Source organism: Leptidea sinapis, chromosome 13, assembly GCF_905404315.1.
Source record: "Leptidea sinapis chromosome 13, ilLepSina1.1, whole genome shotgun sequence".
NCBI lineage: Eukaryota > Metazoa > Arthropoda > Insecta > Lepidoptera > Pieridae > Leptidea > Leptidea sinapis.
Window position 1 is genome coordinate 5,483,389 of NC_066277.1, and position 27,892 is coordinate 5,511,280.

At 37.6% G+C, this 27,892-nt stretch overlaps 2 protein-coding genes across 4 annotated transcripts in view; one reads left to right on the top strand and one right to left on the bottom strand.

The window, feature by feature from the left end:
• LOC126967438 (ADAM 17-like protease) overlaps positions 1–27,892 on the bottom strand; it is a 37,915-nt gene that overhangs the window by 2,801 nt on the left and 7,222 nt on the right. Inside the window, exons 6-15 of one of the 3 annotated variants that reach the window (XM_050811899.1) lie at positions 23,740–23,799; positions 22,808–22,942; positions 21,734–21,872; positions 16,501–16,736; positions 14,498–14,636; positions 7,130–7,199; positions 6,212–6,338; positions 5,879–5,990; positions 4,690–4,805; positions 599–754 (exon numbers count right to left, since the gene is read on the bottom strand). In XM_050811899.1, the coding sequence (XP_050667856.1) occupies positions 599–754; positions 4,690–4,805; positions 5,879–5,990; positions 6,212–6,338; positions 7,130–7,199; positions 14,498–14,636; positions 16,501–16,736; positions 21,734–21,872; positions 22,808–22,942; positions 23,740–23,799 (1,290 nt within the window). Of the gene's footprint in view, positions 1–598; positions 755–4,689; positions 4,806–5,878; positions 5,991–6,211; positions 6,339–7,129; positions 7,200–14,497; positions 14,637–16,500; positions 16,737–18,330; positions 18,348–21,733; positions 21,873–22,807; positions 22,943–23,739; positions 23,800–27,892 lie in introns of those variants that run through there. The other 2 variants (XM_050811900.1, XM_050811901.1) reach the window with 2 other exon arrangements.
• On the top strand, positions 18,589–19,001 carry LOC126967370 (60S ribosomal protein L36-like). Its single transcript, XM_050811806.1, has one exon. The coding sequence runs from the start codon at positions 18,630–18,632 to the stop codon at positions 18,999–19,001; it is 372 nt and encodes a 123-aa protein (XP_050667763.1). The 5' UTR covers positions 18,589–18,629.

The window sequence follows — 27,892 nt, forward strand, 5'->3', positions numbered from 1 at the left end:
GTTCACAAAATCGTCACCTTTTTGCTCTTAATAGTGATTTTCATTATTATAACACTAGAAATAAGGGATTGCTTGTAACTAATTCTAGTATGCTTCATAAGATACATAATAGCTTTAAGGGTAAATGTATACACTTCTATAATAAAGTCCCAGCCACTGTTCAGGCATTATCTAGAAATAAATTTAAATGTTTTATAAAAAAAATGGCTCTGTCGTAAATCCTATTACTCCACTGCTGAATATCTAAATGATCGGACAGCCTGGGACTGGGTATTATTTTATAGCGATAGAAATTACTGTACAATATTGTATATTTTTATTGAAAAGAGCGCAACAAAATGCTGGGAGTTTCTTGCGCCACTTCTTCTCTCTCAGAGCGCCATTTGTTTCCGAAGCGGTAGTAGTATCTAGTAGTATATGAAATGACATCAAAAAGAATTCTAAAAGAATCAATTTTGAGAAAATAAATGCCTTTTTACAATCTTTTAAACATCACATATTATATATATATTATATTTTTGGAATTATTTTAGCAATTGTATTATAAAGAACGTTGCGTTACATAAGCACACATAAATATAGAAGTAATTCGTCTCACCACACAGCTGGCCGGGATCCAGAGGAAGGCGGTGGCCAGTACCACCACTCCCACGATGTTGTCCCGCAGGAAGCCCAACACGTTGTTAATGTTGATGTCCTCGATTATGTCCCAGAACCGCTCCACTACGTCCTGGATCGTCTTCTCGCACACGCCCTGCACGCACACATACAAGACTCCTCAAATTAACAAATCTTTATATATTTGATGACAAACGGAACGCAAACATGGTCGCTAAGTATGGGCCTTACGAGGTAGGCCTTATTAGGGCAATGGAAAGGACTGATGCTCGGAGTTTCCTTGCGAGATCGAATCAGAAATGAGGAGCTTCGTAGGAGAACCAAAGTCACCGACATAACCCATGGTTGCAAAACTGAAGTGGCAGTGGGCAGTAAAGTAAATGGCGACTAAGTACCGGAAGACGTAGTGTTGGTAGGCCTAGGCTCCTACAAGTTTGACCGACAATCTGGTCAAGATCGCCGGAATAGGATGGATGAGGGCAGCGCAGGACCGATCGTCATGGCGATCTTTAGGGGAGGCCTTTATCCAGCAATGGACGTCATCCAGCTCAAATGATGATGATGGAGTATAGTGAACTGATAATTTTATTTAATTAATGAAGCCATCTATTGTTTTGTTAAATTGTTTCAGTGTGATCATTCGTTACAAAGTGGACACATAGTTATTTATATTAGAGGCGCCAAGCGGGCGCGAAGCTCACTTGATGAGAAGCAAATACGATCGCTCATGGACGTGCGATAACCAGAGGTTGAGAGAGATGCCAGCTATTGAATTGCTATACAAGCAGTAAATACCTAAAGAGATCTCCAGGTAACCATCACATGTTACCTCAAGTGGGATATACACATCACAAATAGGTAAAAAGTGTACGTCGGTCACACTAAAAGTTTTGCGTAACATTAAAAAACAACATGTTATAACCAAAATATTATGTATTATTGCTTTTCAAAAATCCTTTACATTTTAAACATATTTTCAGGCGATCGAACCATTCTTTAAAACAGGAGGACCACAGATCTGAAGGCATGTTATCTACGTGCTGTTGAACGCTATCACTACCTCTTCGGAATTGGTAAAAGTGAAACCTCTCATCTAATCTTGCAGTTTGTTGGCCTATTCTCATTTTAAAATTTATTACCCATTCACAAGGTCGCTGTTTTTTTTCGGGTTATAAACAATAAATCCACGTTTCGTCTCCTGTGACAATGTCATAAGCAGCATTAGAATGTCCGTGGTCGTACTTCATTAGCACCATTCCACGCGAGCCCGCTTCTGCACCGCTGTCAGTTCATGAGGGATCCAACGACAACAAAGTTTCCGAACTTCCAATTGTTCATGTAAAATTTTCTGAATTTGGCTCATACCAGTCCCCAATAGTCCTCGAATTGTCTTATAGGTAATCCGCAGGTATTCTTCAATTAGCCGCTATTAATAGTAGCCACATTATTTTCGTTGACGGCAGTTGAAGTCCGCCTTTTACGAAATTCGTCATGTTGAGAAACCCGACCTCTCTCGAATTCAGCAAACCATCGCGTCACGGATCTCAAGCAAGGTGCTTCAACTTTTAAAATCATAAAAAATCATCGCTCTAAAATCTTTTCGACTTAATTCCATTTTCATTGCGTACGTAGAGCTTTGTGTGATAAAAAACAATTGACATATGATTTCCCGCCAATTGTTTTTTTTATTACTAAGAAGGTTGCAACGTCTCAGAAAATATAACATTCGAAATTCAAATAGTTGCGATTAGCTAGAAGTGCAAAACTTTTAGTGTGCCCTATGTATATAACATATATCCGCCCTCAATTAGAGCATGTATTCTAAATATGAAATCTACACTTCAAAAAGACATCGAAATGCTCGAAAAATACAACGAAGGGCTACAAAAATAGTTATTTCATTGAAATGCAAAACATAATATGAAGAACGTCTTTCTAAACTCAACTTGACTACATTACAACAACGTAGACAAAGAGGAGATCTGATAGAGACATTCAAAGTGTAGTTAACACTTTCTGTCACTGTCATTACAATGTAAGAGATATCAACAAAATGTACAGCATGCGTCATCTACCAAATCGGTGAATATGTGGAACAGTTTACCAGAATCTGTGATTACTGCAAAATCAGTAAATACGAGGGGTGGCTGATATAAAATCTACTTTGTTAAAGAAAGTTTTGAAAATCGAACTGGCCACTGCAAAATCATATTCTATATTTATTCCTTTTTCAAAATTATGACGCTTATTTTTTTTCGCTTGCTTTTGCTTTTTTGGCGCGGCTTTGATTTCACCATGTCGAAAGAAAATTGTAAAATGATGAAATTTGAGCATCGAGCAGTGATTAAATTCCTAAGTAAAGAAGGAAATACGCCTACGCAGATCAGAGAGCGCATGTTAAAGGTGTTTGGTGATTCAAGTCCTTCTGAATTCGTCATAAAGTTTTGGTCGAAGCAATTTAAACATGGCCGTGAGAGCCTGGAAGACGACCCACGTAGTGGAAGGCCAATTTCTGCTGTTACCGCAGATAATGTTGAAAAGGTGAAGAACCTGATTCTTGCAGATCGGCGAATCAAGCAGTGGGAGATAGCCAGAGATGTGGGCATTAGCAAGGAACGAGTTCATGAAATTATTCACGAACATTTGGGCATGTCCAAGGTGAGCGCGCGTTGGGTCCCTAGAATGTTGACCCCCTTTGACAAACAAAGGCGAGTAGAATGTTGTCAGGCATTTCTAGACCTGGTCAAAGGTAAAGAAGAAGAGACTATCTCTAGAATTGTGACCTGTGATGAAACTTGGATTCGCCAGTGGGATCCGGAAAGCAAACAAGAGTCAATGCAATGGAAATTTAAAGGAGAAAAGCCGCCAAGGAAGTTCAAGGTTCGGCCGTCGGCTGGAAAACTAATGGCCACCGTATTTTGGGATGTCGAAGGGATTTTGATGATAGATTATTTGCCTAAAAATACAACAATGAATGCTGAATATTATGCAAACTTGCTTGACCAGCTTCGTGAACAAATGAAAGAAAAGCGGAGAGGCAAACTCAGCAAAGGTGTTCTGATTTTACAAGACAATGCTCCTGTACACACAGCCTTAACGGCGAGGTCAGCCCTGAGCAAAAACGGCTTCACAGAAATCCACCTTATAGTCCAGATCTGGCTCCCTGTGACTATTTCTTATTCAAAGATTTAAAGAAAAAATTGAGGGGTCGCAGATTTTCGACGGACGAAGAAATGAAGGAGGCTGTGACTGACCATTTTGACGAGCAAAATAAAAATTACTATTATAACGGCATGATGTCACTTATTTGCAAAGCCTCCCCTCGTAGCTTTAAAAATAGACTAGATGAATATTAAAAAAAAAGCCTAAATAGTAAACATAAGTGCACTGATATGCACGTATCAGATCAGTGATCTGCTGTGCATAATAATAATAATAATAATTTGTACACTGGTGAAACCACAGAAGCTTAAAGTAACCCTTTCGAATACTTTGGGGTTCTAAATTCGTTATAGTGGCTAAATAATATTGCACTCTTTTTATATAATATGTATATAAATATTTTACTTTTTGCCAATAGCGCCAAACACAAGCATTAAAATGGTGTTTGAATCATTAAAGATGAAGATTAATAGGAGTTAGGACGCTCCGGTAAAAATCACCTATATGATATCTATATATATTAAAATGAATTGCTGTTCGTTAGTCTCGCTAAAACTCGAGAACGACTGGACCGATTTGGCTAATTTTGGTCTTGAATTATTTGTGGAAGTCCAGAGAAGGTTTAAAGGGTGAATAAATAGGAAAATGCTGCTAAATTAAATAAAAACAACAAATTTGTTTTTCCTTTTATGTGTCCATACATAATTTCTATGGGAGAATTTATTGACGCACGGTTTGACAGGTCTGCTGTGAAACAATTTCATTACGACAGCAGGGTTCATATTTTACGAATTAATTTTTGATGTTATGATATATTATTGACAAAATCATATAAAAACATTATTTTATTTATTATATACAGAACAACGTCTGTCGGGTCAGCTAGTATTAATATATAAGAGTGGTCACCTTATTACAGAAGCCCTGTATGCAGGGCGTGCCGTCCGGCAGGATGTCGTTGTGAGCGACCGGGAAACACGTCTTGTTGAGACTCTTGCGACAACAACGCTTGCAGGCGTCCGCGACTGCAGCGACCACATCACATTAGGATTCATCACAAACTAGTGTATTGATTCAACTAATTATAGTAAAAATGTTTTTAACTTAATCGCTTCGTACGTGTGGAGTTGAGAGAGAGAAGAGGCTTGATTCTTGGGCGTTGCGTGTGCATGTGAGTTATATTTGTATCTTGTACCGCATTCATCACGGGGAGTGCTCAGAGTTGTTCAGGTTGATACCAGTGATCGAATACTACCGGTCATTACATCAAAAAGCTGAATTTCAAGAAATTTTTTGTCTCGCACAGCTATTTTGTGGCATCAATTACCGGCCGCTGTTTTCTCGAACTGATACGCCTTAGGACTTCAAGCGTAGTGGATACTTTCATCTCAAAGGTCGGCAACGCATCTCTTAACCCCCGGTGTTGCGGATTGCCATGGGCTCTTGCCTATTTTCCCCCTTCTTATATGTCAAATCAAATCAAAATCAGTTTATTCAAGTAGGTCACGAAAATGACACTTATGAATGTCAAAAAAAAAATTATTGAATCTACCGCTACTTCGTAAAGGGTTGAGCTAATGAGAAGAAGTAGCAAGAAACTCATTGCCACTCTTTTATATCAAGATTTACAGATCATTTCAATTACAATATAATATGTAAAATGATGCAACAAACATACTCAATGTGTATATGCAATACGTAAAAAAAACTATGACTAGACAAACATTATTTTAAGGTTATAAAAGAATACTTTTTTTAATGAAAATAAGGTTCGAGACGAGCAGGACGTGCAGCTGATGGAAATGATACGCCCACCTATTACAATGCAGTGCCGCTCAGGATTCATGAAAAACCCAAAAATTCTGAGTGGCACTACAATTGCGCTCGTCACCTTGAGACATAAGATGTTAAGTCTCATTTGCCCAGTAATTTCACAAGCTACGGCGCCCTTCAGACCGAAACAGTAATGTTTACACATTACGGCAGAAATAGACGCCGTTGTGGTACCCATAATCTACTGCATGTCCCCCACCAGTGTGCTGACAGCCAGTATCAGTACCTGTTATACAACACGACATGACCGTGTCACTATACGTACCGACGTCACACATGCAGCTGTGCATGCCCTGTGTCTCGCAGTATGGCACGCACGACCCGTTACGGCACCTTCCCCTCTCCGCGCACTCGTGCTCGTCTGCTATCGCGGGTGCCTGTAGGTAGATAGCATCGTTAGACAATGAGTGTTAATAATTATAAATATCTTAATTAAATTAAATTAATTACTAATATCTTCCCTTTCTTGGAGTGCGTCCGTGCAGAATGGGATGTCGCTATGCAAACTTAATGGCTGACAGGCTTGCCCTGCATATTTGAGCCTGCATTTTGGAGTTTAACTTAAAATCAGTTGTTGTTGGTTAGAACCAAGAGTTACCTTGGGACAGTCGGCGGTGGCCCCGTTGCAGGTGGCCTCGCCCTCGCAGGCCGAGTGTGCGGCCTCGCGACAAACCACGCCCGGTGGAGCGAACACACAGCCCGCGCAACACGGAGAGTTCTTGTCGCTGTGTTAACATATCGATATGATGTCATACATATTGTAGCCCTAAGATTCTTCCTTAGATTATAAAAAATGAAATGATAGACTGTAAAGCTGTGAACACGTCGAAAAAATCATGTTTGACTGTTAACCTCTATTTTGAGCTTGCATGCACACTAACAGAATGTGACATACAAATCGCGAGTGTAATACGTAGCTTGTCACGCACATTAAAGTATTAATAAAGTATTAAATAGGTTCTTTCTAGACTATACGTCTAATCTAAGTTGTATCCAAAGATTCCACTTCGCAAATTCTACATCCAACATTGTTTTTATTTAAAATGCAATATGAACATGTAACTTTTAATAGTGGAATACGTATAAAATAAAATATGGCTACACTAGCTTTTAATTACAATTTTATTCATTTTTTATTATTAGTTAAGTTCAATTGTTTTGATTACTAAGAATGGGAGTAAGGGCGAACTTTTATTTTTAAGAGAACAATAATAATAACTTAATAACTTCAGCTACCATTTCATAATCTCCCCGAAATCTAATCGACTCACTGGAGGGTATGGAATTCACTTGGTATTAAACTATGGAACGGTCTTCAAGATCACCAACCATTTAGCAATCGGATGTTCAATAAAAATGTGTACCTCCATTAAAAAAGGCGATTTGCTCGTATAAATATTGTATTATTCTGCTGTGGTGCGTGCAAACTAATAGTCAAAAATATTAAGTATGATTTAGACAGAGTCGTGAGTGGGATAATCGCCGTAGGGATAGTAATAACAAGCAAACTAATTACCTGCACACTGCTCCCTGATTCTTCCTTAACTTACAATTCTTATCACAGCACATGTCGTTGTCCTCGGTACCTGTAAGCAATTGTCATTACTTATTTGACAAATCTATATATATAAAAATGAATTGCTGTTCGTTAGTCTCGCTAAAACTCGAGAACGGCTGGACCGATTTGGCTAATTTTGGTCTTGGATTATTTGTGGAAGTCCAGGGAAGGTTTAAAGGGTGAATAAATATGAAAGTGTTCGGAATTAAATAAAAACAACATTTTTGTTTTCCTTTGATGTGTCCCCCGTCGTCCGATATTTGTTTTGTATGGACATATTTTCTATGAGAGAATTTATTGACGCACGGTTTGACAGTTCTGCTGTGAAACAATTTCATTACAACAACAGGGTGCATATTTTACGAAATAATTCTTGATGATATGAAATATTATTGACAAATTAATAAAAAACATTATTTTATTTATTATATACACAACAACGTCTGTCGGGTCAACTAGTGTACAATAAATATAATAATTCTATGAATGAAAAATGCACGTACTTTAAGTAGAAACTTCCATAGTAGAGTTTATTGCAACAGTGCAATATTATTTAAGTTATTTAAATAAATAATAAAGACACTTTTAAGTCAAACCACTAACTAAAACCTAGTAACTTAAATATATTTTCTTGCAACTTTAGTTTGTATTAAATTATAAAATACTAACATTAAATTATTATTTGTCAATGCTGAACATTTTGTTATAGGTGCAACTACATATTACAATTATTGTAAATAATGTTAACTTGTTTGTAAATGTATTAATTTATTTATTTATTGCTCCAACAGGGTGAACACCAATACAATTCCTTAAGAACTAACACAGATATAACAATTTAAGTGACACTTCAATTATAGGTGCAAATCGAGAACAATTAACAAACGAACACAAACAGAGTTTTAGCAAAATTAATAAGCAATATATATTACAAAAAAAAAGTATTTCAAAATTTGAAATTAATTAAAACTACGAGAAATTAAATTTAAATTAAAATAAATTAAATTCGTCCTATGCAAAAAGAGCTCATCAAATAAATCATTCTTAATACATTAGAACTAAAACGATTACAATTGCAAAATTAGACATATTACACTGTATATGTTATACATATTACACACATGTATTAATTAATATGTATTCTCTTGAAGTGCCTAATAAATATAATTGTAAACCGAATCAACAAGATGTCGCCCGCGTTCGAGGTGGCGCGACAGGCGCACATTGTATTTACAGGCAGAACGTAAAATTGAAATACACTTAGAACATCTCCATACAATTAACGAAAATTGTAACTTAATCCATTTATACTAACAGTTAGGCAAACTCACGTAAATTAATACCTAATTAATATTGGACTACTATTTTATTAGTAGCTTTGGTTACGCGAATTTTGTTCTACATAAAACCATAGTCCGTTATTTCATATAACTTACGTCTTCATTTTAGCATTTATTTATCGATAGAACAGAAGATGTAAACAATCATTTGTACTTTTTAATAATCTGCATTCAATTGGCTAACAACTAACACCAGTACCTATTTCTTCGAAGATGGTGCAGTGAATGCAATTATAAACCTATTACGGTTATCTATAAGGTTCATTATTGACCTTATTACGAGTGTGAACTACACCGTCATACGTTAAGGACGCGTTCTCAAAACAGAGAGGTATCGAATCGCACCACTACATTGACACCGCTCAAACACATACACGTACTTAAAGCTAATAGCGGGAATCAAATGAATTTGATACTTTAGCAAGTTTGAATTTTGTTTTTTTTTTTAATACATATGTATTTTTGATAATTGGTTGGTGTATTCGTTTAGTAGTTAAATATTGAAACTTTAGATGGCAGTTCCGTTGCATAACGTCGTGTGCAGTAAACGCAGTTTTTTTTAAATCCAAGATGGCCGCCATGAAAAATTATGATTTCAGCAATATGGGTATCGTATCCAAGGTTATCGAGGGTGCAGAGAACGGTTTTGGGATCATTTTTGAAATCCAAGATGGCCGCCGCGCAAAATTATGATTTCAACAAAATGGGTATCGGATCCGAGGTTATCGAGGGTGCAGAGAACGATTTTGGGATCATTTTTAAAATCCAAGATGTCCGCCGTGAAAAATTATGATTTCAGCAATATGGGTATCGTATCCGAGGTTATCGAGGACGCAGATAACGATTTTGGGATCACTTTTGAAATACAAGATGGCCGCTGCGCAAAATTATGATTTCAGCAATATGGATATCGTATTCGAGGTTCTCGAGGGTGCAAAGAACGAATTTGGGATCATTTTTGAAGTGAAACTTCTTTGCCCGCATGAGAGTAAAATTTTTACGGATGAAACGGAATAAAGTGTCACGAAAATGAAGGACGTTTTTATCCAAGAAGAGGGGAGGGAGATTGAGTCTGATTGAGATAGAGTGAAAAAATGCGAATGTAGTATGAAGCAGACGTTACCGCTATGAAGTAAAACAAATTCACTACTAGCATTGTATCATGTAGGTTTAGCGCGCGGCCGCGAGTAAGTAGAACATCTTCCCTACTAGCTTTGTATTGTACAGGTTTCATGAGTAATAATAATTAGTAAAACATCTAATAATTTCTAATATTGAGAAAAATAAATTGGTTTAGAGAACAGATTAGGATAATTATTAATATAAACGAGATTTAAAAATTGGTTTTCACAAATAAGTTTCAATTCTGACATGTGTACTTTGTACGCACGCCATTTCTTGTGTTGTCTGGTGCTTTGGACGTAGCTTCCTCCCTAAGGACACCTCCCCTACAAGTGGAGTTGAAAAAAATACTGGAGACTAACCTTGTGGGGTATCGTTGGATAGGTCTTTGAAAGTTAGATTCTGGTTTGATACATGACATTTCCTTTGGTCTTTTGAAAATAATGCGGAATTAAGGAAGATATACGTTACATTTATGTAATAGCTTATACCTTATGATTACAATATCTATTGAAATAACTCTTCTTGACATAATATGGTGGTAATAATTGATAAGAAGGGTAGAGCTTCTTTTGGTTAAAAAGAGGATGAAAATTTTTTTTGCATGTAGGGTATCATTAGATAAGTCTTTCAAACTAAAATTTTGAGATTTTTTAATTAGATTGGTAACGGAATGTGTTTTGTAAATATTGTGGGTGAAAAGTAGAAACGTAAATATTTCGGGAATGAAGAATTAATTTAGCATGTGGGATATTGTGAGACAGGCCTTTTAAAATAAAATTTAAGTTCATGAATGAATTCTAATTTTGACGATGTATTTACAGTCATTTGACACCAATGAAGAAAATTTTGTATATTTCATAGGCGCCATCATGGATTTGGATTTTGACCCGATATTCGTTATTGTTGACCCCGAAAACCATGAAAACAACACCCATGAAGAGAAGTTAGTAAATTTTATAGGCGCCATCTTGGATTTCGATTTTGACCCGATATTCGTTATTCTTGACCCCGAAAACCATGAAAATGATATCCATGAAGAGAAGTTGGTAAATTTCATAGGCGCCATCTTGGATTTAGATTTTGACCCAATATTCGTTATTGTTGACCCCGAAAACCATGAAAATGACACCCATGAAGAGAAGTTGGTAAATTTCATAGGCGCCATCTTGGATTTCGATTTTGACCCGATATTCGTTATTGTTGACCCCGAAAACCATGAAAATGACACCCATGAAGAGAAGTTAGGAAATTTCATAGGCACCATCTTGGATTTCGATTTTGACCCGATATTCGTTATTCTTGACCCCGAAAACCATGAAAATGACACCCATGAAGAGAAGTTAGGAAATTTCATAGGCGCCATCTTGGAATTGGATTTTGACCCGATATTCGTTATTGTTGACCCCGAAAACCATGGAAATGACACCCATGAAGAGAAGTTGGTAAATTTCACGGGCGTCATCTTGGATTTCGATTTTGACCCGATATTCGTTATTGTTGACCCCGAAAACCATGAAAATGACACCCATGAAGAGAAGTTGGTAAATTTCATAGGCGCCATCTTGGATTTCGATTTTGACCCGATATTCGTTATTGTTGACCCCGAAAACCATGAAAATGACACCCATGAAGAGAAGTTAGGAAATTTCATAGGCGCCATCTTGGATTTCGATTTTGACCCGATATTCGTTATTCTTGACCCCGAAAACCATGAAAATGACACCCATGAAGAGAAGTTGGTAAATTTCATAGGCGCCTTCTTGGATTTAGATTTTGACCCAATATTCGTTATTGTTGACCCCGAAAACCATGAAAATGACACCCATGAAGAGAAGTTGGTAAATTTCATGGGCGCCATCTTGGATTTCGATTTTGACCCGATATTCGTTATTGTTGACCCCGAAAACCATGAAAATGACACCCATGAAGAGAAGTTGGTAAATTTCATAGGCGCCATCTTGGATTTAGATTTTGACCCAATATTCGTTATTGTTGACCCCGAAAACCATGAAAATGACACCCATGAAGAGAAGTTGGTAAATTTCATAGGCGCCATCTTGGATTTCGATTTTGACCCGATATTCGTTATTGTTGACCCCGAAAACCATGAAAATGACACCCATGAAGAGAAGTTAGGAAATTTCATAGGCACCATCTTGGATTTCGATTTTGACCCGATATTCGTTATTCTTGACCCCGAAAACCATGAAAATGACACCCATGAAGAGAAGTTAGGAAATTTCATAGGCGCCATCTTGGAATTGGATTTTGACCCGATATTCGTTATTGTTGACCCCGAAAACCATGAAAATGACACCCATGAAGAGAAGTTGGTAAATTTCATGGGCGCCATCTTGGATTTCGATTTTGACCCGATATTCGTTATTGTTGACCCCGAAAACCATGAAAATGACACCCATGAAGAGAAGTTGGTAAATTTCATAGGCGCCATCTTGGATTTCGATTTTGCCCCGATATTCGTTATTGTTGACCCCGAAAACCATGAAAATGACACCCATGAAGAGAAGTTAGGAAATTTCATAGGCGCCATCTTGGATTTCGATTTTGACCCGATATTCGTTATTCTTGACCCCGAAAACCATGAAAATGACACCCATGAAGAGAAGTTGGTAAATTTCATAGGCGCCATCTTGAATTTCGAATTTTGACCCGATATTCGTTATTCTTGACCCCGAAAACCATGAAAATGACACCCATGAAGAGAAATTGGTAAATTTCATGGGCGCCATCTTGGATTTGGATTTTGACCCGATATTCGTTATTGTTGACCCCGAAAACCATGAAAGTGACACCCATGAAGAGAAGTTGGTAAATTTCATAGGCGCCATCTTGGATTTCGATTTTGACCCGATATTCGAAGAAGTTGGTATTTTTTTTTTTAATTTAAATTTTTAAGGTAAATTTAATTTAATTTAAATTTTAACCCGATGTCGATTTAATATAGACCTTATATTTAGGGATGAACTTAAAAATCACTAATTCTACAAAAAAAATAAGAAACAATTTTTAGAAAATCTGACTATTTACAAAATATGTAAAGTATCAAAGACAGTATTGTATAGCTTATACAAAATATTCATGTTCGTACAGCGATCTTTTCGAGTACGAGCTGCTGCTTACAACTGACACAGTGTCTACCCACGACGGCGGCCGAGCGCGGACTGACGTTGTTTCGATAGATCTTTTTGTGCAATGCGTACGGAGTGACACAATAAAATAACCCTTAATACCACACTTTAAAGCTCATGCTTTTCAGAAAAATATATGAATTTTAGACGATTCATTTATATTTTTTTATGAGATTATTTATAACATATTCATTAATTTATTTCCCGTGTTTTTGAAAATATTATATCTGCATTCCTTACGTAATTTTTAAGAGACAAAATTATGTAAGTAGTAGCAGAAAACTGATCCTGAATGAAGCCTCATTTCGTCAATTTTGTGTGAAGAGTTAACGGATAATCGTTTTTACGACATAAAATATCAAAATTTCAAAGCAAAAATTTCCCGCTAATTGGAGATAAAGAAGTAATCTATTTATGGCAATTTTTAGTTTTGTTAGAATTAGTTTCTCAAACTCTACCGAAAATTATCTTATTTTTGTCGGATTCGTAAACGCGTCCTTAAGGCACATTCAATTCATACATGTATTATTATTCCCAGGATGTTTTAAAATATGTTAATGAGACACGCTAGACATAGCTGTTATCTATGCTCAAACTATACAAGTCATCTTAATGAAGAAAGAAATTAAATAAGAAAAAGATACCTGGAAGATGACGAGTCTGTCGTTACAACGCTACAACGCGCTATCTCAGAGATGAGACCTAGTTCAGATTTTCGTTACCAAAACTCCTCGTGTAGAAAGTACATAATAATTATGTACCTATACATCAATATCATTACAACTCATCTCAATATACATGAAATATGCTGTATCAAGTATGTCTGGGGAATTAACGCTATTAGGAGGTATTTGGTCGGTACTCGATTCTCGTTCTAATAAGGTACGTAATAAAATTATAGTCTCATTTCTTTTGTTTTTTACTTTCTTTTTTCTTCATTTATGATATTATCTCATATATGATCGGCAAATATCCCGTCCTCGAGTATCCTTTATGTCTCAACAATTATTTTTACAATAATTACTCGTTTACCAATACTTATCAAAGTCAAAGCTATAAAGGTTTATAACGGACAGACGTGTTCAAAAAAAGCGTGCTTTTAAGTATGCTTAAGGTTAGCATGCTCATGCAACTGTTCACATTTGCCAGCAATAAGCATGCTTGCTTAAGTATACTCATTTATAAGCATTTCGTGCAATATTATTTTTATATAAAGGAGAATGTGTGTTCCACAGACATTCGTAACTTTAATAATGTGACACAAACAGCAAAGTTTTTTCTTCTCCCCAACGCGACATATTGAGGGTTCAATTTTCGTTTTTATTTTAATTTGACGCAAAAACAGTCGCCCGCCGCGGATCGAGATCAAATCGATAATAGCATGCTAATAAGCAAACCTGTTCAGACGCACTCGGAGCACGCCCCCTTCTACCCGCGCCTCAGGTAGCATGCTCGAAAATCAAACGTCGATTGATTTTTAAGCATGCTCGAAATAAGTATGCTCATTACAGTACACACGTGCAAAGCAATGCTTTCGTGCTAGTAATGAGCACGTCGGTCCGTACCTTGTAACATAAAAACACACTTGCGATTTCGCGATGAAAATGAACCACGCCTACTTAACACTTCTTCCTACTGTTATTACACACACTCCACAACAACTTTACCATCATCTTCTGTTTCATGATAGATGTTTGGATCACATCACCTACCTAACAGTCCCGCATCACATTCCTCGCCGCCCTCGACCCGCAGGTTGCCGCAGAAGCTTTCCTCCGGCTCCGAGAAGCACCGCCCCGACTTCGCTTGCAACACCTTCCTGATCGAGCGCAGGCTGCACGGGGAAAATCTCTGCAACGTGCCGTTATACCTAGTTAATATAAAGAAGAAGAGTCGGTGGCGCAATACGTTGAACCACCGTTGACTCTCACCACCGAGCCCCGGGTATGATCCTTGCCCGCCACCTACCAATGTGTTGTCAAATTTATATCTACTCTTATTCGAAGCTTTATAAGGTCGGCTCTTGTGATTCCTCCTCTCCTGCTGCGGTGATCACTTAGTATCAGATGACCCGTATGCTTATTAAGAAACTTCAGAAATTGACAAGCTAATACATTATCGTATTTACTCAGTCTACGCATTAGTTACTATTTAATTATCTTTATGGCGACGTCACCAAATGGCCCAACGGAAGACCAGCGCTGGTTTTCAAACCAGCAGATATGCTGAGTTGGGACCACTTTGTGACGTATTGAAAATAATATTTCTTAATTTTGTTTTATGTTTTATTGTACTATATCGTCATGAATAAACTTTCTTTCTTTCTTTCTATTTGTCTTCAACTTCCATAAAACAAGAATCAATTATTATTTAATCGCATCATCATTTGCCACTGAAAAATCACGAGGCATTGACAAAAGCTTGGCCTTTAGATAGAGTTGATGAGCTTCCTTGTGCGGTGTTTCCGGAACGATACATCATGGGTACCTTCAAAAAAAGCGCGTACACCTTCCTTAAAGGCCGGTGGTTTGCAAGAGATTGTGGGCGGCGGTGATCACTTAACACCAGGTGACCCGTACGCTCGTTTGTTCTATTCCATAAAAAAAAATAGAGATATGATTGGTATATAACATAGTTATCTACGATGACCTCTTCGCATTCAGTATTCTTTCGGGGGAACCATATCTGTGCCTCCAAATACTTGTGCATCGAATTGCAGTGCACTATTTATTTACCTTTGCACAGGATGCCGGCTGGATTATTGGTACAACAACGGCGCCTATTTCTGCCGTGAAGCAGGAATGTGTAAGCATTATTGTGTTTCGGTCTTGAAAGGCGCCGTAGCTAGTGAAAAAACTGGGTGAATGAGACTTAACATCATATGTCTCAAGGTGACGAGTGTAAAAGTAGTGCCGATAAGAATTTTTGGGTTTTTCCAGAATCATAAGCGGCACTGCATTGCAATGGGTAGGCCAAATACCATGAGCTAGTCATAAAATTAATTGCACTGTGGCCGCGTGGTGCGGTCCAGTTATATTCAAATTCAAATATTAATATTAAAAATAGGATGTGACATCACTTATTGAAAGTCAAAAACTACCACCCATTCCAAAACGAATGTCTCAGACCTAAGAAGAATGGGCGCAAAAAAACTCAGCCGGCTTTTTTTTCATCGAAAAAATATGTTTACAAAGTAATATTGTACGATTAAACTAATATAAATAGCCTGAGCTCCTTTCCCAATCTGTGGTATCATTAAGAAAGTGATGTATGTTATAGTAACCTTTACCACACAAAGGCTTTATATTAGCTTCACTTGTATGTTTGTATGTTTGTAACCGACTTCTTTGGGCGCAATTTTGACCCACTTTAAACGGCTAGATTTCCTTCAAACTTTGTAGATTTATCGAGAAAAAATTATTATTTTAATAATATCTTAAAAAGCACCCCTTCTTTAGTTATTTTTTGACAATTCGTTTGAATAACGTAATACTTTTGTTTTGTACATTTTCTGGGATCTTGTTGTAAAAGCATATACATCGCCCCACAAAACACTTACTAACTCGACTTAGCCGAGTATTAGGCATTATAAGTTTATGTCTGCTCCTGTTGTTAACATTATGGTTATGATATTGGGAGAGTTTCTTGCGCCGCTTCTTCTGACAGTCTGACAGTTTCCCTAATGTGCCTATGAACATACATAATATTATACAACCTTGTTGTTGAGGTCGTAGCCGCTGACACTGTAGGTGTACATGAGGTAAGAGCCGCCGTGGCTGGCGGCGGGCGAGCACTCGGCTACGTCCGGGTCGTGCTCCGACCCCCAGTTGTGGCCGAACTCGTGAGCCGTCACCAGGTCGGCTTCGCGCGTGATCACCCTCTGCCCGTAGTGGTTCCGCGACGAGCTCAACCCAGAGTTCAGGTACAACGTGTAACCATTCTTGAAGTATTCTACACCATAAAACATTGCAAATCACATTTATGCAAAGAAAGGTGATTAATACATTAAAAAAAAGTGTGTGTGTGTACTTATGTATGCACGCAAGAAGTTATACTTCTTTTCCTTAACGAAGCAAAAATAATTAAAATGATTTTTCCTCGGGCTTTTCTACGTTTTTAGATAGAACAATTTTGTAAAAAACTTGCAAAGATGGCTTTGACAATTTATTATTAAATAATGAATACGGCTATATGGGCTTGAACCCTTTGCCTGTCCTAAAAATGGACGAAAAAACCAAAAGAAAATAACGAATGACGCAAACGTCAGAAAATTTTACGAACCAAGTTTAACCTGTGAACGTTACTTTTGTGTTACAGTGATGCGCGCGCATCTTAAAATTTCACTCTCATCATTTTTCATAAGGCTCCTAAAGAAATATAACTTCAAAAGTGTTGATTTAAATATATGACGCTACTAGTTGACCCGGCAAACGTTGTTTTGCCATATAAATTGTATTGATCGTTTGCTTGCTAGTTGATAAGAGATGGCGCTAGTTGTATTCATTAGTAACAATCACACTTCTTTTATATTTTGTATAATTCACACGACAGTTTTATAAATTATAGTCTATGTGTTATTCTGGTGTGTAATCTATTTTATTGTAAAGTTTCATCAAAATCTATTCAGTAGATTTTGCGTTACAGAAGTTCAAACATACATCCAGACATACAAACTTTCACATTTATAATATTAGTAGGATACAAGGGCATAGGCAACAAACTAATAATATAAATATTTAGATTTCACAAAGATTCATGCTGAGAACTATTAGAACGCCAGCCCTCAAAATGGCGCGGATGACATTTTTGAAGTTATACTTCTATAGACGCGTTATGAAAAAATGATGAGAGTGAAATTTTAAGATGCGCGCACCTCACTGTAACACAAAAGTAACAGTTTGAAGTTGGTTCCTAAAATTTTCCGACGTTTGCGACATTCGTTATTTTTTTGGAGTCTTCGTCCATGGCCTAATAAGGCCAGGCAAAGGGTTCAAGCCCGTACAGCCTTATTCGTTATTCAATAATTAATTGTCAAAGCCATCTTTGCTAGATTTTTACAATATTGTTCTTTCTACAAACGTAGAATAGCACGAGTAATAAATAATTATAAGGATTTTTCTTTGTTAGGCCAAAGAAGTATAACTTCGTGCGTGCATAAGTTCGGTAAATAGAATAACAAGAGAATATGTTATAATAATAGTAGCCTTTTATTCAGATAAACAATATAGATATACTTATACACAGGATATACTTAATGTAATCTATAATTTTATCTATATTACTACTAATTTTCTGTAAATTTTGCGAATCGGCCAAGGCCTCCTAAAATCTCTTCATTTCCAGTCTTTCATTAGCAACTCTATTCCGCACCATGGTGTGGCACAAGATATAGATTTAGTATAAAAAGCAATCTACCAGAGTCGGTTATTCCAGCTAATCTCGATGACTGATATCTTAATGAAATTACGAAAAAATATAAAAATAATAACAAAAATAAACACAAAAACACTTATAATAGCATAAAATAAAATAAAAAAACACTCACATTGCCGCCCCAAAGAACTGTAAACAAAAAAATAGCAATAAAAGAATACAAATAAAACAAACACAAAACAAATAAAAATATATAAAAATGTGTGTTACAAGCAATAATAAATAAAACAGGCAAATATTACACACAGTCATAGTAAGAAAACTTTCGTAACAGCAGTTACATCATTTAATTTATGCTGTTACAAGTAATTAATTCTAACTAGATAAGCCCTTATTTCACCAATGACATTCTTCTAAAGTTCCTTCGTTCGTTCTAAAGGTCCTTCTAAAGTTGTCGTCCATCAAGTCGACATGGCACCCCGGTTCGAAATCGCAGTGGGTCTGCGTAAAGGCCACAAAACAACAAAGATTTCTGCTGGAAAGAAAGGTATAACCGATAAAGCAATCAAAATTAGGCCTGCCAGACTAAAGGGTCTTCAAACAAAACACTCAAAATTTGTAAGAGATCTGGTCCGAGAAGTAGTTGGACATGCACCTTATGAGAAGAGAGCTATGGAATTGTTGAAGGTATCAAAGGACAAGCGTGCTCTGAAATTCCTAAAGCGTCGTCTTGGCACACACATTCGTGCAAAGAGGAAGCGTGAAGAGATGAACAATGTACTTGTACAGATGAGGAAGGCACCACCACACACACCATTAATAATTAATATATCTACATATTAAGACACTACTTTACAAGTTTAGTAAAACTCAAATTTACTTGAATTAGATCAAATGCCAGTCTTGGCCTCGATTAAAGTTAAAGCGATACAATACTAATACTACATACCTACTAATAGGAGTTGCATTTGATCGAAATATTGAACCTTAAATAGATCAATTTCAGTACCAAAACATGTTAGAGGACATAATTATTCCCCACCCTGACGACCATTTGCCTACAACCTGGATCTTTCCTGGTGGCCCTAAACACACGGCCAACAGTATCAAATGTCTTATTAGCGACAACGTATTTCCGTCTTAGACTTGCCTGCAAATAGTCTGGGTTTAAGCAATTTTGAAAATCTGTTAGATGTCGTTAAGAGGAAAGTTTCAAACAAACGCAAAGCCAGTCAAAAATAACTCTACGAAGCTTTTGTGGAAGCATGGAACTCAATCCCAATCGAAAACTATCTGACATTGCTTGAATCATGCCACGTCGTTGCAGAGCTGTCATTAACAATAAAGGCTACGCAATTAAATATTAATTATAACAATATATTATTGCTTACTTATTCTTATAAATTATATAAATGTTTACTGTATTTTTCTGTTGTTTCTAATAATAAGCTGTCCATCATTGTTGATACCTTAAAAGACATTTAGTTGTTTGTAAAAAAAAATATGTTTAAACGACAGTTGTTAAGTCGTATTTTTGTTGTTTTATGTAATAAATGATAAGTTATTGAACATATTTTATGCTTCTTGTTGTTTTAATTTTCATTTCTAAATAAAAATTGTTACTGCAAAGTATCTTGTATAATGTTTAAGATTTGTGTGTTTGTAAATGTGTTTCTAACTATATGTCCACCACTGTATGTCAAAACTGTCATATCGATAATTATGAACAAGATTAAAATTAACATGTTTCTCGTATGATTAATTCGAAAATTCGGAAGTCATCATATAAACGCATGTAGCCTATAACTGAGTTTGTGTTGGTGATGCTGTAATCTCGTTTACGTAAACTTAATTCAAATTGTTCTAATCAGGTTCTACTTCATTGGTGAAATTAACTCTAAGCCATTCATTTTAATTAAACATTGATCGCGGCTGAATACCATTTTGGTCTTGGCTCTTGGTGAATATCACACATATAAATAAAATATAAATAAAATACTCCTTGCTACACTTTCTCGGGTGAAAGTGACAACGAGGCCGAAACTGCGTCATATAATACGTACAAATACGTATACGTGCGTAAATGTTCTAAAAAAATCCAGTAATAACTTGATTTAGCAGGTTGGAAAAGTTATATAAAAAAATCCATTTGTTATGTGTTCTTCATTTGTTCCTTATTTGCAAATAAATATTTTGGCATGCTACAATTAATAGCTAGTTACAATTTACATACAAAGTATATGTTACACTTTAATTAAAAAAAGACTATTAAATGGTCATCCTATAGCTTCTGTACTGAACTTAACAAATTGTAATTAAAGTTCATGTTATTTAAAAACAGGCACAAAGCACGGTAGTAATTCATCCCGTCTTTTCTCAGGGTCATTTACACAGACAAACACACACATTCTTAGAAGTTATACTTTTTATTTTATGGAATAGGAGGACAAACGAGCGTACGGGTCACCTGGTGTTAAGTGATCACCGCCGCCCACACTCTCTTGCAACACCAGAGGAATCACAAGAGCGTTGCCGGCCTTTAAGGGAGGTTTACGCGCTTTTCTTGAAGGTACCCATGTCGTATCGTCCCGGAAACACCGCACAAGGAAGCTCATTCCACAGCTTTGTAGTACGTGGAAGAAAGCTCCTTGAAAACCGCACTGTGGAGGACCGCCACACATCCAGATGGTGGGGATGATATCCTAATTTGTGACGTGTCGTGCGAAGGTGGAATTCGGCGGCAGGAATAAGGTTGAACAGCTCTTTGGAACACTCCCCGTGATAAATGCGGTAGAAGACACACAATGAAGCGACGTCTCTACGCAACGCCAAGTGATCCAGCCGTTCACAGAGCACTGGGTCCCCGACAATTCGAGCTGCTCTGCGTTGCACGCGGTCAAATGGATCGAGCTGATACTGGGGTGCGCCAGCCCAAAGATGACAGCAATACTCCATGTGTGGCCGGACCTGCGCTTTGTAGAGCGCTAGAATGTGGGGCTTGATATATTGCCGTGCTCTATTGATGACGCCCAGCTTCTTCGAAGCCAATTTGGCTTTGGCTTCCAGATGGCCACGGAATTGGCAATCGCTCGAGATTTCGAGACCCAGTATTCCGATACTAGGCGAGGCTTTAAGGGAAGTGTTATTCATTTTATTATAAGTGTTGTTTATTTTATGTTATCTGATTTTGATAATTTGATTGACCATATAGGTAATGATGTCTTGTACCGAGAAGTCACTGACAGCTGAAACACAGTTCATACTAGTTTAGCTGTCTTTGCTCCCTGTTTTGTATGTAAATAATTAATAATATAATTTAGAACTATTTGTAACTTGTAACTACTAACTATTATTAATTATTGTAATGTTTGAGAAATAACTTTTATTATTATTATTTAAACTTTGTTACCCATTTTTGTTCATTGTCATAAAATATTTTAATGTTGTATCCGTGAGTGCAGCAGTTTCCAAAGGTACTGAAAGATCTCAACCTGGTGACAGAATCAATTCTAAATCTGTAACGAAGTTTTTCTTACTTTGACTCTACATAAATTGATAATTAATGAAATACAAACCTGGGGTGCAAATCCCACCGACTGAATTCCTCCTAGGCGAGCCAACGTAAGCTAAACCCAATATCCCTCCCTCAAATTTCAAATCCGTAAACAGATGGGCTAAGCAGAAGTCCTTGTGAGAATATTCGCGACTAAAAACCTGTAAAGAGAAAAAGGTGTACAAATGAAATGTTTAGGAAGTCCGAGTTTAAGACGATCTAAATAAATGGCATTCCATCTATGGTGTTTCTAACGACATACATGACTCTTGCAAAAAACAATTACCTACATTACACTTGCTCAAAAATTGCAAGTTATTAATGATTTGTTTTATTTTAAAGTGATAACCCCCACTTCTGGGATTAATTACACAAATTACATTTAAAAACAAAATTTATGAACGATGCGGGACTCGAACCCGCGACCGCTCGCGTTCCGTGCGAGCGCTCTTCCACTGAGCCAACCGTTCGCGCGACGTAAAGTTCATAAATCTTGATGTATTTGTTCAACTTTCAGGTTGTCAGGTTGTATATGTCGTATGTCTTTAATATTTTTTTTTAATTTAATTTGTGTTATTAATGTTAACATTAAAATTATCTCAGATATTTACAGTTTCGTCAATATCACGCTAGCTTTATATAATATATTCACTTTTTTAACTTTTCTGTGTAAGTCGCTGAGTATTGACGTTTGAGTTATATGTTGTATCACTTTACATACCAAAATGTTTTTTATGACAAGAAGAGACGAGCAAGACATTCACCAATATTAAGTAACACGCCCTGTCCATTAAAATTCGGAGCCGCTCATGATTTTCAAGTGAGACCAAAAATCTGAGCCGCATCTCAATTGGGTTTTTAATTTTAACCCTTTTGATGTTAAGTGTTATTAACCCACTAAAATTACTTTCCCGCGCCCTTCAAACTGAAATACAATAATTATGGCACATTACTGTTTCACGGCAGAAAAACGGAGCGACTACAAGCCGGCAAGTCTCACTGGTAAAAGTAATGCAAATGGAATGTCAAAAACTGCATATGAAAAATGTTGGGGAAAAAAATTAAGACCTTAACTTGTTTCTTGCATCAGACTTACCTCCAGTAAATTTCGAACATCCCACTTTTCCCTCACCATGTTATAATGCGCCTCGCCACCTCGCACGCGGGTAGGCTCCGAATGTACCAATATCTTCTTTATCACAAACCCCATGCCTTTGAAGCCGTCCATATCCTGCAAAATGTAAAGCAAATACACAATCAAATTATAACCTTCAAATAAAAAGTATGCATACACGCAAGAAGTTATACTTCTTTGGTCTAAAGAAGCAAAAATCATTAAAATGTTATATTCCTCGTGCTATTCTACGTTTTTAGAAAGAACAATTTTATAAAAAGCTTGCAAAGATGGCTTTGACAATTAGATATTTAGATTAGATAATGAATACGGCTGTATGGGCTTGAACCCTTTGCCTGTCCTAATAATGGACGAAGAAACCAAAAAAATAACGAATGACGCAAACGTCAGAAAATTTTAGGAACCAACTTCAACCTGGTACTTTTGTGTTACAGATTAAGAGAAGACTGAACTTTTTGTTTTAGTTATGATTCAAAATAATATTCTATTGAACACTGCATAACATGTATCATATCTTAATATATATAAATCTCGTGTCACAATGTTTGTCCGCAATGGACTCCTAAACTAATGAACGGATTTCAATGGGGATTACTTCATGGAGTGCAGTTTAGTCCAACTTAAGAGATAGGATAGTTTTTATTTCGATTTGGGACCCATAATTATTTTTATTTCCAATATTTGTTTTGTTTGGACATATTTTCTGTGAGAGTATTTTTGACGCGCGGTTTGACAGTTCTGCTGTGAAACAATTTCATTATAACAACAAGGAGCATATTATTATGTTACAACGAAAAATTATTGACAAATTCATCAAAAACGGTATTTTATTTATTATGTACAGAACAACGTCTGTCTGGTCAGCTAGTAATATTATATAATTGAAAACAAACCTGCCTATCTTGCCACACTGTGTCGTTGTAGATCTTGTGAACCCGATCTATTAAGCTTATCTGAAAATTATATTTTATCAACATATTTAATAAAGGTAAGGAATACCTATACAATGGAATCAAAGTATTATGATATTAAAATGTTGAAAAATAATATGAACAAAATTCAAACCTAACAATCCATATTTATATTATTTAAATAAAACACTTTTAAAGGATTAAAACGCGCGTAACTGTAACTGTGTTTTTACATTAGATTTTTGGGTATAAGTTACATTATTATTTTAGTTAACCCGTCGTTTCAAGACCTTTCCAGATCTCATTTTTAGGGGGACTCCAGATGAAATAAGTCAAAGATAGTGACACGGGAGTGGGTCAGGGATTGGAAATAATACTCCGCTTATAGGAACGAGTCTTTATTTGCGTTCACTTTTTCTGAACTTGCACTTCGCCGGTCTGCCGCTGTTCCTCTTGTGGGCGGCGGTACCTTCAACGCGTCACACCGCACTGAACACTAAGTCTCTTCTATCTTCTTCCTCTTGGAACACTTCCACTTTTCACTACTTCTTCTTTTCTTCTTCTTCTTTACACTTTCGAGTCAGAACTAGAACTGCCGTAGGCCACGCTTAGTACGGCTTATATACCCCCGGATCCGTTCTATTTTCAAAATGATTCTCCCATTCCATCTTTAAATTTAAATTGTACTAGAAAATTCTTTAACTATTTTTATCCTGCTTACACATTTTCCATCCCTTTTTTTCTGTTCGATTTGATCCTGAACTTACTAGAAATTTCCTTTAACTTTACAAAACCCAAAAAAATCCATACACTGGTAGGTGTATCGAACCCGGGTTTACAGCGTCTAAAGTAAACACTTTTCCGCTGAGCTACGAGTATTGCTGACGGAGCTGTTGAAATTAACTATGTCTTGAAGTCTGACAACTCTCGTCATATACTTCGAAGGGTTCGAATACTCCCAAGACATGATCGTCCCGATCATCGTTGCTTCCGTAGTACTTAGCCACCCGATCGACATGTACGATTTTCGGGGGACTTCGAGGGGTACGCTGGATCCTGAGAGTCACATCATTTATCCTTGTGATTACTTTGTATGGTCCCTCCCAACTTGGTTGGAGCTTCGGAGACTTCCCCTTTCGCCTTACAGGATTGTGTAACCAAATCAGGGTTCCCTCTTCAAAACTAGGAATATTAGCTCTTTGATCGTAGCGGGTCTTCCGGGTTCCGTTCACTTGCCTTAAGCCCAGTTGTTCTAATTTCCTCGTAGTTGTCAACCATCTTTTTCCGTAACTCATCCACATATTCTGTTATACTTTTCGGAGTATCCGGTGGACTTCCTGAGAGTAAATCAGCTGGCAATTTCAATTCCCTTCCAAAATTGGCGTACGCAGGAGTCACCGTTGTCGTCTCGTGTATTGCGCTTCTATACGACATAAGAAACAGTGGAATGTACTCATCCCAGTTATCCTGATGACTGTCCACTACTTTTGCCAGATGTCACTCCAATGTTTGGTTAAACCTCTCCACCATCCCGTCAGACTGTGGATGATATGGCGTAGTTCTGGTCTTATGGATTCCCAAGATCTTGCAAACTTCTTGAAATACTTGTGACTCGAAGTTCCGCCCTTGGTCACTGTGCAACTCCAAGGGCACACCGAATCTGCAGAGAACTTCATTCACCAGCTTCGTCGCAACGGTAACTGCTTCTTGATTCGGTAGAGCAAATGCTTCCGGCCACTTCGTGAAATAATCCATCACCACCATTATGTAACGGTTTCCAGATTTGGTGACTGGGAACGGTCCGGCCATATCCAGAGCTACTCTTTCCCACGGCGCCCCAACATTGCACAACTTCATAGCTCCTCTGCTTCGGGTCCGGCCTTTGACAGCAGCACAACTCTTGCATTTCCGGCACCAGTCTTCCACATCATCACGACAATGCAACCAGTAAAATCGTTCTTTAATTTTTGTGAGAGTTCTTCTTATTCCCAAATGTCCACCTGAAGAACCATCGTGATAAGCTCTCAGAATCTAGTTCACCTTCTCCCTGGGAACGACCAGTTGCAGATGGCAATACTTTCCTTGCGGGGTTTCCCATTTACGGCAGAGCAACCCGTCATGCATCACCAAACTGTTCCATTGTGCCCAGAGACTCTTGGTAGCCGTACTGTGTCTAGCCACTTCAGACCATTTTGGTTTAAGTGATCCACTTGCTAGCCAATGTAAAAGTGGTTGAAGATCCTTATCATTTTCCTGAGCTCTCCTCATTGCACCGTTGCTCCAGTTTTCGTCGATCGAATCTGTTCTGATCAGCCGGATCATAAAATTCTCTTTCTCCTCCTGACGAATGCAATGTTTGCATTCCATCGGACAAGGTCTTCTAGATAACGCATCTGCATTTCCATGACTTTTTCCTCCTCGATGCTCGATTTCAAAGTCATACTCTTGAAGTTGCTCAATCCATCTGGCCACTTGTCCTTCCGGATTCTTGAATTCTAGTAACCACTTCAAGGCGGCATGATCAGTCCTTACGAGGAATTTGCGACCCAACAAGTACTTTTTGAAATGTTGTAATGTCCACCACGGCCAGTAACTTCCTACGAGTTACACAGTAGTTTCTCTCCGGCTTTGATAAAGATTTGCTAAAGTATGCAATTACAACTTCTTGATCTCCTCTCTTCTGAGATAGTACTCCACCAATTCCGGTGTTTGTAGCATCAGATTCCACTATGAATCTTCCCTCTGTGTCAGGATATCCGAGGATAGGTGATTCACATAGCCTTTTCTTCAACTCTAAGAAAGCTTGTTCGCATTCTTCATCCACGGAAAAGGCTCTTTTCTCCTCCGTCAGTCGATGTAAGGGCTTAGCAACATCGGAAAACCCTTTCACAAAGCGTCGATAATAAGAGCATAGTTCTAGAAATGCTCTCACATGTGTCTTTTCTGTCGGCGTCGGCCAGTCTTTGACAGCACTTATCTTGGCAGGATCCGTCGCAACGCCTTGCTCCGAGATAACGTGCCCCAAGTAATTCACCTGACGTTGAAAGAAGGAACATTTCTTTGGACTCAACTTCAAGTTGGCACCCTGCAGTTTTGTGAAGACTTTTTCGAGCTTCTTAAGATGATCTTCAAAACTTCGTCCCATAATGATTATGTCATCCAAGTAGACAAGGCAGGTTTCTCCCAACATACCTGCCAGCACATGTTCCATCAGCCTTTCGAAAGTAGCTGGGGCGTTGTATAATCCGAAGGGCATTGTTTTGAACTGCCATAACCCTTTACCGGTTGAAAAAGCCGTCTTCTCCTTGTCTTTAGGGTCCAGATCGACTTGCCAGTAGCCACTTTGCAAATCAGGAGTAGAGCACCACGTCATGCCACAAAGTGAATCTAATGTGTCATCGATTCTTGGCAATGGATAACTGTCTTTCTTAGTTACATCGTTCAAACGCCGATAGTCCACACAAAATCTAGTTGATCCATCCTTCTTCTTCACCAGAACCACTGGAGAACACCATGGACTAGATGACGGTTCTAACACACCATTTTCTTTCATATCCCGAATCATGTCTTCCACTTCTTGTTCACGTGCAAACGGAATACGTCTTGGTCTTTGCCGTATCGGAACAGTGTCTCCTGTGTCGATCATGTGTTTCACCAAACCAGTTCTTCCGATGTCACCGTCGTTCTTCGAGAATATCCTGGCGTAGCGTAGCAGGAAATTTCCCTTCTTCACACTTTCTTAACCAAGCTATCTCCTCACAACCTCCTATCACTGTTCCTTTCCTAATGATTTGCTTGTCCTCATGAGGATTAAACACGGGAACCATCGCAATTTGGGAGTTTCCCACAACAGTCCTGGCTGGGATCCATTTCGTGTCCGATGTCTCTCTTTCTATTAAAGCGCATTTACAAGGTCTTCCTCTGCCATCTCTTGGCAGGACTACCGGGACTACGATCTGCGATCTCGGATTTAAAGTAGTGTCTCGTAAGCACAACACTTTCCCAACAGTTCCGCCTTTTATTGGAATTTCTTCACCTCCATGCTTCAATACACCATGTTTCATGTCAATGGTACACTGATGATTTCGAAGAAAATCCAACCCAATGATGCAGTCATCTGTGATATCCGCGATTA